We start from the raw sequence: 18,206 nt of genomic DNA, 5'->3' as shown, positions 1-18,206 counted from the left end.
AACGCCTTTTACAATTGTAACTAAAATAATAAAATAGCTAGGAAGAAACTAAACAACATCAAAGATGGGTAACTGAAAACTACAAAGCATTATTCAAAGAGATTGAAAAAGACACAACAAAGTAGGAAAATATCCCGTGTTCATGGATTATAAGAATCAACATGGTTAAAATGGCTATATTACCCAAAGCAATATATAGATTTAATGCAGTCCCCATCAAAATCCCTGTCATTTTTTAAAAAATAGAAGAAAAAATCTTGAGGTTTGTATGAAACCACAAAAGGCCACAAATAGTCAAAGCAATGCTGAGAAAAAAGAATTAAGCCAGAAGTATCACACTACCTGACTTCAAATTATACCACAGAGTATAATAATCAAAACAGCATGGTATTAGCAGAAAATCAGACACACAAATCAATAGAACAGAATTGAGAGCCCAGATATAAAACCCCATGTAGATGGGATGGTTGTTTTTTACAGAAGAGCCAGAAACAAACAAATACAATAAAATTTTGTTCAATTTTCTTTGTCTGCTAATATTATTAGTCATAATAATTATACTTGTTCTTTGGGTTTTTCTTAAAAACCTTGTGTGTATAGCACAACTGTTAATAATTGCTATAGGTGTTTACAATAACTTCTGCATTATCAATAATACACTTTTATGGTTTCTCTTTTGAAATATAGAAGGAATATTATTGCAAAAGGAAGGAAAGGGATGTGTGTGTTTTTAAGAGAAGTTAAAAGGAAATAATTGGTTCTAATAATTTGGTTATTTCTGAATTAGTAAAAGGAGGCAAATTAAGAACAATAAAAGTTATAGAAGGTTAGTGAAAAAGACATATTGAGAAATGAATTTTATGTATAAACTAGAGGCCTGGTGCATAAAAATTCATGCACTTAGGTGGTGGGGGGACCCTCAGTCCAGCCTGTGCCCTCTTGCAGTCTGGGAGCCCTCAGGGGATGTCCGACTGAGGCTTAGGCCCGCTCCCAGTCTGGCCTCCCTTTGCGGGAGGCAACTGGCAGGCTGATCTGGAGAGGTGCTGGCGGCAACAGGCGGCCCCTCCTCCCCCATCACCCCTCTACCACTGCTTTTTGCCACCACCCCCTGATCACCATCCCCTCCCTCTGCCCACTGGCCTGGCGCTGCCTGCTCGTTGTCCCCACCCCCCTGCCAACCTGTCATTCTGCCGTCCTGTAAATTTGCATATTATGCTTTTATTATATAGGACTATATATACAACATTTGTGCACTGGAGGGGGGGTCCCTCAGCCCCCCTTTCACAGTTCGGGAGCCCTCGGGGGTTGTCCAATTGCCGCAGAGGTGGGAGAGGCTCCCGCCACTGCCACTGCACTCACCAGCCGTCAGCCTGGCTTCTGGTTGAGCAGAGCTCCCCCTGTGGGAGCACACTGATCACCAGGGGGCAGCTCCTGCATTGAGCGTCTTTCCCTGGTGGTCAGTGTGTGTCATAGTGGCTGGTCGTTCCAGCCTTCGGTCAATTTTCATATTACCCTTTTATTATATAGGATTTAAGAATCTAATTATGAGAATGTGCTTACTCCCTACCCAACAAGGACTACTAAATATATTAATTCAGATGAAAGTTGAAGTAACTATTAAAATATGACCCTCTATAACTGCTGCTGAGGCACAGGAAATTTACTTATGAAACACCTTGTCTCTGGAAATTTTTATATGGTAATTGTAATTTACACCATTGTGTTCTTACAGCCTTGGCCTCACTTAAACCTTAAGGTTAATAGCCTCCGATTGCACAACTAGCAGAAGTGAGATTAATAATGGCGCTTGAGCCCTAGCCGGTGGTTCACTGGTCAGAGCATCAGCCTGCAGACTGAAGGGCCTTGCAGCCAGGGGTCCAGGAGCTGCAGTTAGTCACAGAGGGGGCAGTTGACTGCCCAGCCCTGGGCCCTGCTGAGACTGCAGATTGGATGGAAAGTGAGTAAACTGTGGTTAGGCCACAGAGTCGGGAGCGCTGGGAGCTGACAGAGGTGGCCAGGACAGCACTGATTGCAGGAGGGGAGAGGGGGTGGTGAGTGCTGCTGCAGGAGTCTAAGGCTGAGACTCATTGGCAGGAGCATGGCGAGCAACCCACCAGCATCCCAACTGGGAAGTTAGGCCCGATCTGATTCTGTGGGAGGGCGCCACCCATTGGACCTCAGGGTCAGTGGAGGGGTCGCACAGGTACTCCGATCAGTGATCCTAAGGGACCCTTTACTGTCTAGAGGAACTTTCAAAAAGAGCCAGCTGGGGACTGAACAGGGAGGCCCACCTCAAGAGCAGGGGAGGCCACCTTTCCACACCCTATGGGAGGGCTGGTTCTACCTGACCCTGCAGTGGCGTGAGGCAAAGGGGAAAGGCTTGGGGCTGGAAATTGCACCTAGTTCTGGAAGTGCAAGGAACCCGACATTGGGCCTGGTCAGAGCCTGGGAGGAGGCCCCACCCAGTCGGGGCCACCAGCACTGAAAGAGTGGCGTGCCAAGAGAGGCTTTTTTATTTTTTTATTATTATTTATGTTTTGGTTAATCCTCACCCGAGGATATTTTTCCCATCGATTTTTATTTTTTTAAACTTTTCATTTTAATTAAATATTCAGAATAAATGTTGATTAAATAAGTTTGCACTTAACAGTTAAATATTTAGGAACAACTAATGTACTAAATTAATAAGCTTTACTTTATTAGTTATGCAAACAATATAAATATTTAAGAGTGTTGGTTAATGGTAAAAGGATGTCAATTGCCCAATAAATGTGAAAGGTGAGTGAACAGGACCTTATAATTAATGGTGGATAATCTTCCCCACACACAAAATCTTCCTTGACATTAATGAGCTCATCCACTGGTTAACAGATGGGCTTTCCATTTCCTGACACCCTGACCAACAACCCTAAAAACATTATGTTTCCACCAACGCCAGCAAAGACCCTCAGGACACAAGTCCTCGCTTCCGTTGAGGATCTACTCTGGGGAATAAGGTAAACAGACGCCACGCAGCTGGGCCAGCCTGGCTCGAGTCCCTCCAGCGGTGTCCACACCGCGCATTGCAGCACTTGTAGAAGGTGGTCGTTGGCTCGTCCGCGGCGCGGGTCTGAAGCTGCATGCAATAGGCACGAGGATGCTCACATTTGGGACATGGCTCTGCAGTGGAGTCCACGTTCTCCCGGGCAGCTGCTCCACCAAGCAAGTCATCCACTTCTTTCAGCTTTGGATACTTCCAATCTGTTACCTTACCAGTGATGTTGTGCAGGTACGGGCAGGTGTTGCAGGCAAAACGGTGGCAGTGCCGTCCCTCCTCCACAATGAGCCCATTCCCACAGCCCTGGCAAAAGAGCAGCATGAAGGCCGGCTCTTACAGCCTTGGCCTCAATTAAACCTTAAGGTTATAGCTTTCAATTTCACAACTAGCAGAAGTGATATTAATAATGGTGCTTGAGCCATAGCCGGTGGTTCAGTGGTCAGAGCATCAGCCTGCAGATGCTCTGACCACTGTGCCTGCCCTGTGCCCCCCCCCCGTGCCTCCCCTCTCCCCCTGTGCCTCCCCTCCCCCCAACCTCCATTGATTTTTAGAAAGAGTGAAAGGGAGGAGGAGAGACAGAGAGAAACATTGATGTGAGAGAGAGACATCGATGGATTGCCTCCTGCATGTGCCCTGACTCTGGGCTGGGAATTGAACCTGCAACCAAGGTACCTGCCATTGACTGGAATTGAACCCATGACTATCATTGGCCATAGTGGGTAGGGCGACTACAAGCCTGTGAAAATTTGGGAATACATAATCCCCAAGACAAAGGAGCTTGCTCTCTTGGCACTCCTGTGTCTCTCTTGTTCCTCCTTTCCTCCTACCTGGGTTGCCTACGCAGCCATATGGCCCTGCTGACCCACACCCAATGGACTGATGGCCTGCAGCTGGGACACAGACTCACCTAGCATGATGCTGGGTTGGACTGTGCTCCAACATGCAACAGAAACTCTGGGCAATGGCTTTAATCCTAGCCCCACTGAAGGCCTGGCTGGGCTTCTTTTGGGGGAGACAGAGGGAAATGGGACCTTGGAAATGCAGGGATTTAACTCCATGCAAATAAATGTCACTCATTTTCCTGTGCAAGTCTCAAAAAAAAATTTTTTTTTCTCGTGACATTACAAGAATACCACTCCCGCCCTAGCTGGTTTGGCTCAGTGGATAGAGCGTCAGCCTGTGGACTGAAGGGTCCCAGGTTTGATTCTGGTCAAGGGCACATGCTGGGTTGCAGGCTCGATCCCCAGTAGGGGGCAGGAGGCAGCCGATCAATGATTCTCTCTTATTGTTTCTATCTCTCCCTCTCCCTTCCTTTCTCTGAAATCAATAAAAATAAAAAAAAAAAAAAAGAGTGCCATTCCCACCAGCAACAGGTGGGGACCTGGAGAGCTCCCCACTGCTAACACAATCTCAGAGATTTTCCCACGCTGCTTTCTCCTGCCTCCCTAATCTATCACCAGTGGATTTCATGTAACCCCCTATGTCTTCTTTGATTCTGAAATATAAAATAAATTATAATACTACAGTTTCCTGGAGCATGTTTTCAATCTGTTGAGATTTTGCTTCCCAGCAATTGCCACTTTGGCTCACGTAAACTCATAAAAACTTTCTACAGGTTTGGATGTTTCTTACATCTACAATGACAACATTTCTACTGTGTTGCTAGAGTGAAAACTAACATCAACATAAGAAACATTTATACCTATAGAGAATTTTTGTGAGCTTATTTGAGCTAAACTGTTGACAATTGCCTGGAATCAAAATCTCAACATATTGAGAGAACGCTCCAGAGAATGTCAGTTTTGCACCTTATTTTATACATTACCATCAAAAGAGAAGACCTAAGTGGGTTACCTGAAATCCTTTGGTGATATATTAGGGAGGTGGAAGAAAGCAAATCGGGGAAACCTCTGGGTTTGGATGAAAAGTAACATGATAGATACATACATCTTTTACATAGGTGGGTACAGGGTAGTTAAAGTCAACAATTAACATGATAACAACAAGGAGGGGACTTATGGTTTTCTGCCCTGGTGCATTGGTTGTGCCCTGAGAGGTCTGGAGAAGGGAATTACCCTGACATTCCTGAGGAATCCTACCTAATAATAGACAAATATGCAAATTGACCATACCTCCAACACACCCACAAGCCACGCCCACCATCCAATCAGAGCGAGCATGCAAAGTAACCCAAACCAAGATGGCTACAGCCACAGAGAGCAAGGTTTCCTAGGTAACAGAGGAAGCCAAGCTTTCCGCCTGCCCTGGCCAGGCCTAAGCCTCCACTCAAGCTACAAAGTTTCAATTATAGAAGGTAAACAAATTCAAACAAATGGCGGCAGAATGGAGCTTGAGAGAGCAGGCCAGGGTTGCTGCCGGCAACAAGGGAAGCAAAGCTTTCTGCACACCCTGGCCGGCCCACCCGCTTAAGGCAACAAAGTTTCAATTATAGAAGGAAAATAAATTCCAGATACCAGGGCCTCCGCTTGGGTAGCCAGGGGGCGTGGCCAGCCTGCAAACCACCACAGGCCCCTCGCTCAGGCCGCCCCACACCCCAAGGGAACCCCCACCTGATCCGGGACGCCCTTCAGGGCAAACCAGCTGGCCCCCAACCCTGTACCAGGCCTCTATCCTATCTAATAAAAGAGTAATATACAGATTGATCATCACTGCAACACACAATATAGCTGCCCCCATGTGGTCAAAGATCCTGACCCCATGTGGACACAAGATGGCCACCACAAGATGGCCAGCAGGAGAGGGCAGTTGGGAGGCACCCAGCCTGCAAGGGAGGGCAGTTGAGAAGGACCAGGCCTGCAAGGGAGGGCAGTTGGAGGTGATCAACCCTGCAGGAGAGGGCAGTTAGGGGTGACCAGGCCGGCAGAGAAGGGAAGTTGGGGGCAAACAGGCTGGCAGCAGAGTGGTTAGGGGTGATCAGGCTGGCAGGCAGAAGCAGTTAGGGGCAATCAGGAAGGCAGGCAGGCAAGCAGTTGGGAGCCAGCAGTCCTGGATTGTGAGAGGGATGTCCAACTGCCCGTTTAGGCCCAATCCCGGTGGTATCGGGCCTAAATGGGCAGTCGGACATCCCTTGAGGAGTCCCATATTGGAGAGGGTACAGGCTGGGCTGAGGGACAACCCCCCTCCATGCACGAATTTCGTGTCATCATAAATGCAAAAGGCAATAGATAAACTCAGTTAAGGTAAAGATTGACTTTTGTCAGGGAAGATTGACTTTCTGCCGGGAATTGCTTTTCGTTAAAAAGTTACAATTTCACCACGTGCCCCTGGGTCTGGGGGAGGCCAAGCGCGCCTGGGTCCGGGTGAGACCATGTGTCCCTGGATCCGGGTGAGGCCTCGTGCACCTAGGTTCAGGTGAGGCCACGTGCCCCTGGGTCTGAGAGAGGCCATGCACCCCTGGTTCTGGGAGAGGACAAGCGTCCCTGGGTCCGGGTGAGACCATGTGTCCCTGGATCCGGGGGAGGCCTCGTGCACCTAGGCCCGGGTGAGGCCACGTGCCCCTGGGTCTGAGAGAGGCCAAGTGTCCCTGGGTCCGGGTGAGACCATGTGTCCCTAGATCCGGGTGAGGACACGTGCCCCTTAGTCCGGGTGAAGCCGTGCCCCTGGGTCCGGCTGAGACCAAACCAGAGGGAGTCGGACCTCCGTTACCACCATTGGTCCACCATCCAGAGCTGAGGGGTCAGTGCTGACATGTACACATAAGGAACTGGTGGACATTGAAATTGGGTCTCAAAAGAACTGTTGGTCCAGAAAGAAACTCACTACAGACTGATTCATTTGCCTGTCAGCATAACTATTATTGCTTGTCTCACATTCAGTTCTCATAAGTATATATCTAGTGACATATGATCTTGCTCATCTAGGGGAAATGATGAACAACATAGACTGAGGAACAAGAACAGAACCAGAAGCAAGGAGGCATCGATCGGACTATCGGGCCTCAGAGGGAGGATAGGGGAGGGTGGGGGGAGGGGGAGAGTTCTACCAAAGGACTTGTATGCATGCATATGATCCTATCCAACGGTTAAGTTCAACAGGGAGTTGGGGCATGCGTGGGGAGGGGGGGGATGCGAATGGGGGGATGAGGACAAATATGTGACACCTTAATCAATAAAGAAATTTAAAAAGAAAAAAAAAAAAAGTTACAATTTCAGACCATCCTTTGTGGTTACTTTGGGTCTTTGTGTTTGCATGTCCGACACGCAGGCCCTCCTTAAGCTTGTCAGGTTAGCATGGGTTCACTTCTTGTCCACACCAAGGAAGTAAAATGTTTACTTTTTGAATACATAATTCTTCCTAATTACTTAGAATTTTAGTTTTATACTCTTTGAAAGGACTCTTTAGACCTCCATGTAGATTTTAATCATTTCACTATTATGTATATATCAAAAGTAAAATACGAATAAGTCAGTTAAATTCTTAGGGCTCCTTGACATTTTTGTTCAATTCTTTTGAATCATTTTTCAACACAGAATGGTCAATGCCCATATTTTGTCATGACTTTTATTTTAATAATGTACTTTTGGATGAAAAGGGGTCACATACTAAACTCGACAAGCCCAGAGAAGGCCTGCATGGCGACCTTACAAATCCAGAGACCTAAAGTAACCACATAGGTTTGTGGCAGGCAGTTAGACAGACATGAGCAGAGCAAGGACGAAGGGCCGGGTACAGAAGGTCATCAGGATGGAAAGCCCTAGGTGCCGAGCAACAATCAATTGTAGGGGGGACATCACCCCCAGGGGGACTTTTCCTCTCCTAGCATATCACTGGTAGTTAGATTTGGGCCCCTCCCGTTTCTTCCTTAGAGCTAACATCTATACCTCAGTTGTATTTCAGCTCCAGGCCCAGAAAAGCAGCAAAACCAGACCAGTGATCCCATAGTTGCCCTCAGGACCAGCTGCGTGGAATAATGACCCCCTGCCCTGGCATTGACTAATTAATCAGCGGAGACCACAACCCGGAAAGGACACACCTGGAAAGCTGCTGAATATTCTATTGAGATCTGCTGGGACCGCCCTAAAATCTCCATCCTTAAAACCCTTAAGATGGAGGACTCAGTGAGATCTCTCTCCCAGGAGCACCCTCCCGCTTCCTTCCCCTTCTCCGTCCTTGCCCCAGGCATGTTACCATTAGCTTCCTCACTCTCAAGCTCCCAGGGCCCTTCCTTTGCCTCCATAACTCCTTTCTTCTCCTACGAATTACTTTTTCTGCCTCTGTGATTTACCAAATAAATGTTCTCTTACAGTCTGCTTCTTGGCTCTGAATTCTTTCCTAGCCAGAATACCAAGGTTGCTGAACCCAAGTTTGGTCTGACCCCACGGTACCGTTCCCACCGCCTTCAACAGGTTGGTCTGAAATTAAGACTTTCTAGCTAAAGGCTGGTCATGGTGGGCAGTCACGTCTTAGGCTAGAATCTTCCCTGAAAAAAGTCATTATTTACCTTTACTGAGCCTGTCTAATGTTTTGTATTTTTTAAACATATTTTTACTGATTTCAGAGAGGAAGGGAGAGGGAGAGAGCTGGAAACATCAATGATGAGAGAGAATCCTTGACTGGCTGCCTCCTGCACGCCCCCTAGTGGGGATGGAGCCAGCAACCAGGGCATGTGCCCTTGACCGGAATTGAACCTGGGACCCTTCAGTCCGCAGGCCGTCGCTCTTTCCACTGAGCCAAACCAGCTAGGGCTGAAAAGATTCTTCATAAGACACTTTATTCATATGTAAAATTTTAACTCCACTAAGGTTTGAAAAGCAGCGTGCGTCCTTCTGATAGATCCTCCCTTCCCCCAACTGATGGACGGAGTATGACGTAAACTCCACCTGCAGCCGGACATTCCTGAACACCTTATATGGACTGTACATTGAACCACCAATCAGCACCTGCCATATACCCTAAACCCCCAATTCCTAAATCCCTAGGCCCCTAACCATGTACCTTACATGAAACCACCAATCAGCGTGGGCTGAGTGCCCTAAGCCCCGTCCCCTCTTTTCCTCCTCTTAAAAGGCACTCTCACCCCGGCAAGCTCTCTCTCTCTCTCTCTCTCTCCCTTTCCCCTCTGGAAGGCGGCCGGCAGGGTGATCGCCAATAAAGCCTGTGTCCTGGTATCCCATGGTCTCCGGCCCTCTGTTTCATCTTTCATCATGGTGCTGAACCTGGGTGAGCATGGACTATCCTCGAACCTAGCCCCGAGCTTCTGACTCCTGCTCTGGCTCTGCTCGGCGGCATGGTTCTGAGTCGATTGGCCTGCTCAGAACACTCCTCAAACCCTGCCGTACCAGGACACGTGGGAATCTCATCGCTTCCTTCTAACCGGTAGGCTTCAGGGATTTTCCCAACCACCCCCACCCCTGGTTCCCTTGACCTGGAAAGGCCTCAGAGTTTCCCGTACACGGCTCTACGTTCTACGTTCTACGTTCTACGTTCTACGTTCTACGTTCTACGTTCTACATTCTACTTTCTACGAAAGCCCAGGTACCTGGCCGGGAAAACTCTGTTCTACTCCACGGGAAAGGTTCAGGGTGACGACCTTGCAACCTTCTCCCGTCCTTTTTTCTACAGGTTGGCAGAGGGAAAAGAAGGACGCTTCTTATTCCTTCCCCAACTTCTCGGTGGCCTTTCCCTCCGGTCAAGGGAACCTCTCAATCCAAACCCTCTCGTAACTTCAAAGAAGCTCTACCTGGCCACAATATAAACTCAACAGTCTCTCTGTGGCCTGAAAATTCCAATTTCCTCCGAGATCTAGATAATTTTTGCCACCGGATTGGGAAGCATTCGAGATTCCTACGAACAGGCTTTCCCCTCCCCACCCATCCTCCCGCTCTCCCCACTTGCTTTATTCCTCGTGTTCCACTCATCAGATCCTCCTCTGGAAGTCCTCTTTGTCCTCTCAAACCCCTTTCTCTGTCTTCTGACTCTTTCAACCCAGCGGATCGTTTCTCTCCACGTGTCTCAATCTCGCCACCTCCTTACAATCCTAAACCTGTCCCTCTCTGACTAAGCACTTTTTTTCCCAGGTCAACGCCGCCGGAGTGGAGTCCAGGAGTCCTTGGAGAACTCCGGGAGTACGTTTAGCTTTTTTTTTTCCTTTACACACACTGGTCCCGCCCACTGACCGGCAGCAGAGGTGGCTGCAGCGTTTACAGGCCCTTCCTCTCCCTCAGGGTGTTCGCTTCCTGAGCTTCAGTCTCCCTGAAACGTCCCTCCTGGTCCCGCCCTCATGGGAGGCAGGATGGGGCATTTCTACCTCTGAGAATTCTAACCCCCCCCCTTCTTTCCCTGTGCTCTCCGCCTTATCTCCGCTCCTGTGGCCTCCAGCAAACGAATTCACAGGTGGCTGGCCATTTCCCTTCTCACTCTCTGACCTTTCTCAAATTGAAAAACGTCTAGACTCTTTCTCTTCAGACCCTCTTAACCAGCAGCCGCCTTCTCCCCAGTCCCGGAGCCCAAATCCTGAGAACCTGAGCTCCAAAACAGCCTTTCCATCTAACACTCATTCTCAGGCCCAAAGACCTCTTTCTTCAACAGCTTCTTCTACTCTTGCGTCCACTCTACCCCTGAGGGCGGCAGCAGGAACTGAGGGCACACTCTTTGAGTCCACGTCCCATTCTCTATGTCCAGCCTCACAGATTGAGAGGCATCTCAGGTTTCTTTTTCCACTGACCTGACCACCTTTACTCCCCAACATATGCCGCAACTGCAGGTCCACAAACCCCTCAAAAAGACCTCGTTAACCTAACCTTTAAGGTCTTTAATAATAGAGACAAGGAGACCCAAATCCAAAATCAAAGATGAGATCAGGCCAAGGTGGAGGCCCATTAGGAGGCCTTCCAGCTCCTAGCCACCACTCTCACGAACCCCAAACGGAGTGCCGGCCCTCCAACCGAGGGTAAGTCAAGGGCTAAGCCTCCTCCGGGCCCATGCCTCAACTGCAGCAAGGAAGGACACTGAGCCAAGTCCTACTCAAACCCGTGACCCCCGCCTGGGCCCTGCCCAAGGTGCGGAAGGGAAGGCCACTGGAACTCAGACTGTAGTCTGGCTCCTCCGGTCTGGCCTCAGCCAGTCCAGCATGGCCGCCCTCTGGATCCGGTTTGGAGCTCCCAGACCTCCTGGGACTGGCCACCGAAGAAGCTGCCAGGCCCTGACAGGGCCCCACAGACTTCCATCACCAGGACAGAGCCTCGGGTAACGACTGTGGTGGCAGGTAAGCCGATCTCCTTTTTAATTGACACTGGGGCCACTTATTCTGCCCTTCTAATCTGCTGGGACCCTTGTCCCCTCCTCAGTCTCTATTATGGGGGTTGACGGATCAGTCTCACAGCCATTAGCCACCTCATGTCTACACAGCATCTTACTAAATTCCCCCATTCATTCTTTTCTCATTCTACCTCGGTGCCCAGCCAGGGCTACCATGCATCCCCTTATAAAACCCAGTTGTCCCAAACCACAGTCACCTACCTCAGTTTCACTCTCTCAACCCAAAAGGCCGAGCCATTCCTTGGACAGTAAACGCCTTATCTCCTTATCTCCTCTATGATCATTATCTCTAGGAAGAATGTGGCCATTTGGGATTCAAGCAGCTAGAGGCCTGGCTAGCCTGGGAACGGGCTGCAGAGCCTGCTCCCTCCCCCGCTGCCATTTCTATCATACAATACTGAAAAGAAAGAAGTTACTCTGAGCAAGAAAGTGGGGCTTCAGTCTCCAAGCCTGGCAGGACTTCTTAAGCTAAACCAGAATATTCAGTGTCTAACCTCTTATCCAACCATCCAGGTCCCTGGCTCTCACTACTCCTTTCCTTCCCTTTCCCTCCCACTTTCACTGCAACACAATCTCAATCACTCATCTGTCACCCCTTATTGGTAGCACCATGGTGACCACCCTCTCAGCTTAGATTGTGGAACTGGAAAAAGGAATCTTATACCCTTTAGTCCACCTCTTCTCCCTACACCTTTCAGCTTGTCTCCATGATAGGGATTTTTCTTCCTCTGTGGGGAAAACACATACATCTGTCTCCCCATCAGCTGGACAAGAACCTGTACTCTCATCTATCTCTCACCCAATGTAGATGCAGTCCCAATAATCAGTCTTTACCTGTCCCATAACCCATCATATCTGACACAAAAGAGGAGTTCAGATCATCCCTCTCCTCCTAACCCTCAGCATCACAGAAGGAGTTGGAACTGCCACAGGGAGCTTAACCACTGCTCTACCTACTTTGAAACCCTGTCTCAGGACCTACAAGAAACATGTGAATGCCCAGCAAGGGGCAAAACTGAGAAAACAAGAACCTCACCCCCAGGGTAACCTATTCTCTCCTTTCATATCACTAGTGAGGCAACTGAGAACCCTACTCTTTTCCCCCCTAAAAATAACATCTAGGTCTCAGTTGTATTTCAGCTCCAGGTCCAGAAAAGTGGCAAAACCAGACAAGTGACACTGTGGCAGCCTCAAGACCAGCTTTTACCTCCCAAGTGACTCAACAGGATCACTCTCAAGACTTCACCAACCAGTCTCTTGGGGAAATTATGCTGCTGCACTCCTCGTCCAGCCTACCATCATTAGGCCAACTCGTGTCTATTCCTTTAATTTTGCTCTTTAGCCCCCTTTCTCATGCGCTGTTTTCTAGTCTTTTGCAGAACAGAATGCAGGTGTTCGCCAACCAGAAGGTGGGAGAGATCAATCTGGCACTGAATTCAGAACCTAACACCAGAATCCTTGAGACCCCGGGTAGACGCCCCTAACGACGCCCCCTCTCAGCAGGAAGTAGCTATGGAAGATGGACCTTCATCCCCTGACCCTGCCCGGACTCTCAATTTTTTTTAATATTAGCAAAAGCCTGGAATGATAGATCCTCCCTTCCCCCAACTGATGGACGGAGTATGACGTAAACTCCACCTGCAGCCGGACATTCCTGAACACCTTATATGGACTGTACATTGAACCACCAATCAGCACCTGCCATATACCCTAAACCCCCAATTCCTAAATCCCTAGGCCCCTAACCATGTACCTTACATGAAACCACCAATCAGCGTGTGCTGAGTGCCCTAAGCCCCGTCCCCTCTTTTCCTCCTCTTAAAAGGCACTCTCACCCCGGCAAGCTCTCTCTCTCTCTCTCTCTCTCCCTTTCCCCTCTGGAAGGCGGCCGGCAGGGTGATCGCCAATAAAGCCTGTGTCCTGGTATCCCATGGTCTCCGGCCCTCTGTTTCATCTTTCATCATGGTCCCGAAAAGGGGAAGAGAAGGCACCCATCAACTGGGGTCCGGAACAGGAAAAAGCCTTCATCACCATAAAGGCAAAGCTAACTGAGGCCCCAGCTTTAGGGCTACCAGATGTGACACGAGACTTTAATCTTTTTGTTCACGAGAACAGCGGGGTAGCCCTAGGAGTTCTAACTCAGGAGTTTGGACCCTGGCAAAGACCAGTAGCCTATCTCTCCAAGCAGATTGACCCAGTAGCCTCCGGGTGGCCCCCATGTCTCAGGGCCCTTGCAGCCACTGCATTGTTAGTCAAGGAAGCAGATAAGCTTACCCTGGGACAAAACTTAAATGTAAAAGTACCTCATGCTGTGGTCACCCTGATGGAAGCTAAAGGGCAGCACTGGCTGACTCAGGCTCGAATGACACAGTATCAAGGGCTGTTATGTGAGAATCCGCGGGTAAGATTAGAAGCAGTAAGAACTCTTAATCCTGCCACCTTTCTACCTGTTGCTGAGGGGGCCCCTGAGCATGATTGCCTGGAAGTCCTAGAAGAGGTTTACTCCAGCCGGCCAGATCTATCGGATAGGCCCCTGCCAAACCCGGACTTGGTATTGTTCACAGATGGCAGCAGCTTCTTAGATGAAGGAAAAAGACGAGCCGGATATGCAGTGGTATCAAACTTTGAGACAATTGAGGCACAGGCCCTGCCTGAAGGATGGTCAGCACAGAGGGCGGAACTTTGGGCCCTCGCCAGAGCCTTAGAGCTCAGTAAAGATAAGCGTGCCAACATCTACACTGACTCACGCTATGCCTTTGCTACCCTGCATGTCCATGGGGCCATATATAAGGAAAGGGGGCTCTTGACGGCCGGAGGAAAAGGAATCAAAAATCAGAATGAGATTTTAAAGTTACTAGAAGCAGTCTGGGAGCCCAAGGAAATAGCCGTCATCCACTGCAAAGGTCACCAGAAAGGGAAAGACTCAGTGTCAGAAGGAAACCATCGTGCTGATGCCGCAGCCAAGCTGGCTGCTAAGGAACAAGTGGCACCGTCACGGATCATGTTGGCCCCCGAATTACCTGAACCTCCAAACTACACTCCTCAGGAAGAGAAATGGGCCCAGCAAGAAGGGGGCAAGAGAACGAAGGAAGGCTGGTGGATACTCCCAGATCATAGGATCTATGTCCCAGAACAGTTAGCCCATAAGGTAGTCCTCCAGCAGCATGAACTCACTCATTTAGGGAAGACTGCCCTAGAAGCTTTGTTAGGCAGGTACTACCTGATTGCCCGTCTTCCCTCTTTGTGTGCCTCAGTCTCTCAGCGTTGCCTCCTCTGTGCTCAGAACAATGCCAAACAGGGTCCTGTGGGACCAATAGGAGTTCAGCGCTGTGGGCAAGCTCCTTTTGAGGACTTAGAAGTAGATTTTACAGAAATAGGGCCTAGCAGAGGGAATAAATACCTGCTAGTTTTTGTTTGCACCTTTTCAGGCTGGGTCGAGGCATATCCCACTCGCACTGAAAAGGCGAGAGAAGTCACTAAGGCATTGCTGAAGGATATAATTCCACGGTATGGAATGCCTCTGACCATAGGGTCTGATAATGGCCCAGCCTTTGTAGCAGAAATAGTACAACAGGTAGCTAAGGCTTTAGGAATTAAATGGAACTTACACACAGCCTACAGGCCTCAGAGTTCAGGGAAAGTCGAACGCATGAACCGGACTCTAAAGCAGACTATGGCTAAGCTATGCCAAGAGACAACCTTACCCTGGACAGATATCTTGCCTCTTGTACTTCTCAGGGTACGCTGTGCCCCAAGGGCCAGGGTAGGTTTCTCTCCCTTTGAAATTCTATATGGTAGACCCCCTCCCTTAATTCGGCCAAAGGGAGATTTGGGGGAAATAGGGAATTTAGAAATCCAGAAACAACTACAAGGACTTGGAAAAACTGTCTTTGAGGTTCACAGATGGGTTACTGACCGACTACCCATCTCTCTAGGAACAGCTGTACATCCTTACAAACCTGGAGACCAGGTTTGGGTAAAGGACTGGAAAAAGGAGCCCCTCACACCTATCTGGAAGGGAGGATCTATCACCTTCCTTACTGCACTTCTCTAGGCTCGCTCTCCGGGCACAGGCGGCTGCACGTGTCATTTGAAGACCTTTTCTCTGTCTTTTGCTCTACATTATGGTGATTGACTCAGCTGTGTCTCCCAGTCCTCCCAACAAACTCTTCCTTTCACGTTTCACTTTGAACTAATTAGAGTCTCCGAAAGCTGCCCAGGCAGCAGCGAAGTCCCGGGTCCCTTCCCCCCACGTCGCCGAAGCACCCGCCGCAGGGGGCGGAGTCCAGGGTGACGCGCGAGAAGAGACGCTGCGCGGCGGGCTGGTCCGCGCGTTCCCGACAGTGACGCATGACGTCGCCGTGCGTGCGTGCGTGCGTGCGTGCAGACGGCTGCGTCGGGGTGCAGAAGAAGATGGCGGTCTCCACAGGTCGGTTCTTGGGCCGGGCTGTGTGCTTTCGCACTTCGAACCCGGCTCTGCCACTCCGTCTGCTGCTGGCAGCTGGGCGCGACCATGTGGGTGAAGCCGGAGCGCGCCTTCTCGGACGCCGGGCTCCTGGCGGAGCGAAGCCCGCACCGGGGGAGGTCCGGGCGGGACCCGCGCCACGGGCCCGGGGTGGCCGTCGGGGGCGACGGGTTGTGCTCGTGCGGCGGCCGCACGCTCGCGGGTTGGGGAGAGGCCGGCGCGGGCGCGCTCTTAGGGTCCGCGGGCGCCTGTCGGGGTGTGGGGCGCCAGGCGATGTGGGCGGGAGGAGAGGAGGCTCTGGCTGGGCGGGTGGCCACCTCGGGCGTGCGAGGCGGTGTCCGGTGGCGGAGCATCCCGGGTGGAGGGGGGTCCAGTTCTCCTGGACTCGCCTGGACATGTGGAGAGGAGGAGAGGATTAATGAGAAGAGGACTGGTGCTTTTTTTTTGTAATAACAGAAAGATGACCATTCTTACCTCGTTGAATCCGAGTTCTCTTTTTTCATTAAGTGGAAAACTGCAGTGCAAACTACATAAAAGCTCAGAACGAGATGAAAGCTAATGGAAGAGAAAGTGGTTTCTTGGATAAGCTGCTCAGCTCCTGTCGTATTGAATACAGTGTTTGGTTTCCTGTGAGCACAGACTTTGAAATGAAGTTTTAACGATAAGGTTTTACAAATTTGACCATTTAGAAAAAGTGTTAAATTAAAAAATGTTAAGTTTTATTAAGAATGTTAATTGGATATGATCTTTTGAAATCAGATTATGGGACAGTGTTGATTTACTATTTCATGCTTTCATTGCATAATAAAACGAATTTTCAAATTATGTGCTGAAATGGAAGGCTTCAGTGATATTGTGATTGGTACTTTTAAGGTAATATTTCAAGATACATGCTACATACATTTTAATGGAAAATTGTCTTCTAATTCTCATCTTTATTATGTACAGGTGTCAGATGATAAGATTTTAACGATTTTAGGGTTGGGGAAATATTTCAGTGTATTTTGGGTCAGAGCTAACTAATAAAGCAAGGGTTATTTAAAAAGTGACGTTTTAGTGTTATAACTCTAATGTATTTGATATTTGAACTTGAGTGTGCCTGTGAATGGAGCCATATATTTTTTAGAGTTGTACTTAGTACCTATAGGTTCTTGAAAACTTAGTAATAAAATGGTGCATTTTAATTTGATTGATAGTTTTCATTTTATGGATTGCACTGTTTACTTAAACATCATTTTTGTCTAACGTAATTCATTTGAGAAAGAGAAAAAAATATTTTGAAAAGACCAAATATTAGATGATACTAATAGCAGATACTTTTTGTTAATCATGGTTGGTAATTTTTGGAAGTCAATGAAACTGGAATGGCAGAGTATCTCTTTGACAAGCACGCCCTGGGAGACCGATGAGGGCTAAGCCTTAGGCTGGCTTTCCATAGCCAGGGGGTGACTTCCTGGTCACCAAAGCAATACTGCGTGTTAACCTTTATCTTTTCTGTAATTTGTACCAGATCATCCACTTTTGTCTTTTCATTTGTATCATTCTTTCAAATAAAGTAATTTGGTATCCCCATCCCCAAGTAATATATGTAAATTCTAAAATTGCTGATTATTAGCGTGTTATACAGAGGAAGCCTGCATTTTACAGTTTATATTTAGTCTAATTGTGGCAGTTTCATTCTGCTTTTTAGATTTATGAAATTTGAAACTTAGAATAATAAAAAAGAAGGTATTTTTGGTAGTTGAGTTTTTTTTAACTGAAGTTAGTTTTGAAAGTGTTACTAACAACTTGGCCTGGTCAAGTTTTTAGTATTATTCCATTTATCCATTTTCTGTGCTTTATACCACTTAAATGTATTATTGTATTGGTAGAGAGATGAGTACAGAGAAAGCTTTGGACTATGTTTTGAAACTATTTTTAAGTTTTAAGCTATATTTTGTTTTGTTTGCTTTTTGGTAGCAAGGGAAGTAAATAGTACCTCTATATTTGTGAAATAAAAGTGATATAGCGTGAAATTTAAAATTAGATGATTTTGATGGATGTAATATACATTTTTTTATTTAAGTCAAAATAGTCTTTTAATGATTGATTTTAGAAAGAAAAAGGAAGGGAGAGAGAGAGAGAGAGAGTGAGAAACATCTATTTGTTGCTACACTTACTTATGCATTCATTGGTTGTTTCTATGTATGTGCCCTAACCGGGAATGGAACCCACAACCTTGATGTATCTGGACAACACTAACCAACTGAGCTACCCAGCCATGGCCTAAGTAAAAATCTTTTTTTTTTTTAAAATATATTTTATTGGTTTTTTACAGAGAGGAAGGGAGAGGGATAGAGAGTTAGAAACATCGATGAGAGAGAAACATTGATCAGCTGCCTCCTGCACACCCCCCACTGGGGATGTGCCTGCAACCAAGGTACATTC

The 18,206-nt window shown here is 48.1% G+C and overlaps 2 protein-coding genes and 1 long non-coding RNA gene across 5 annotated transcripts in view; 1 reads left to right on the top strand and 2 right to left on the bottom strand.

The window, feature by feature from the left end:
* Positions 1–2,947: 2,947 nt before the first annotated feature.
* On the bottom strand, positions 2,948–3,358 carry LOC103305063 (DNA-directed RNA polymerase III subunit RPC10-like). Its single transcript, XM_054708759.1, has one exon. It carries the CDS (start codon positions 3,356–3,358, stop codon positions 2,948–2,950), a length of 411 nt encoding a protein of 136 aa, XP_054564734.1.
* A 5,388-nt stretch (positions 3,359–8,746) lies between these two features.
* LOC129147196 (uncharacterized) lies at positions 8,747–15,508 on the bottom strand. Its single transcript, XR_008554531.1, has 2 exons — positions 15,347–15,508; positions 8,747–8,820 (listed from the first exon to the last, which is right to left on the bottom strand). It is a non-coding gene; the product is annotated as an uncharacterized LOC129147196 (long non-coding RNA).
* A 21-nt stretch (positions 15,509–15,529) lies between these two features.
* The window catches only part of UBE2V2 (ubiquitin conjugating enzyme E2 V2), a 56,099-nt gene continuing 53,422 nt past the window's right edge, over positions 15,530–18,206 (top strand). The window contains exon 1 of one of the 3 annotated variants that reach the window (XM_054708274.1): positions 15,530–15,743. In XM_054708274.1, coding sequence (XP_054564249.1) covers positions 15,665–15,743 — 79 coding nt within the window. In that variant the 5' untranslated portion in view covers positions 15,530–15,664. Of the gene's footprint in view, positions 15,830–18,206 lie in introns of all 3 variants that reach the window. The other 2 variants (XM_054708273.1, XM_054708275.1) reach the window with 2 other exon arrangements.

Source organism: Eptesicus fuscus, chromosome 19 (assembly GCF_027574615.1).
Source record: "Eptesicus fuscus isolate TK198812 chromosome 19, DD_ASM_mEF_20220401, whole genome shotgun sequence".
Lineage (NCBI taxonomy): Eukaryota > Metazoa > Chordata > Mammalia > Chiroptera > Vespertilionidae > Eptesicus > Eptesicus fuscus.
This window is presented reverse-complemented; position numbering and strand designations above follow the sequence as displayed.

Bases quoted from the DNA above. Each gene is read 5' to 3' on its own strand.
- LOC103305063 (XM_054708759.1), bottom strand. From the start codon at position 3,358: ATGCTGCTCTTTTGCCAGGGCTGTGGGAATGGGCTCATTGTGGAGGAG.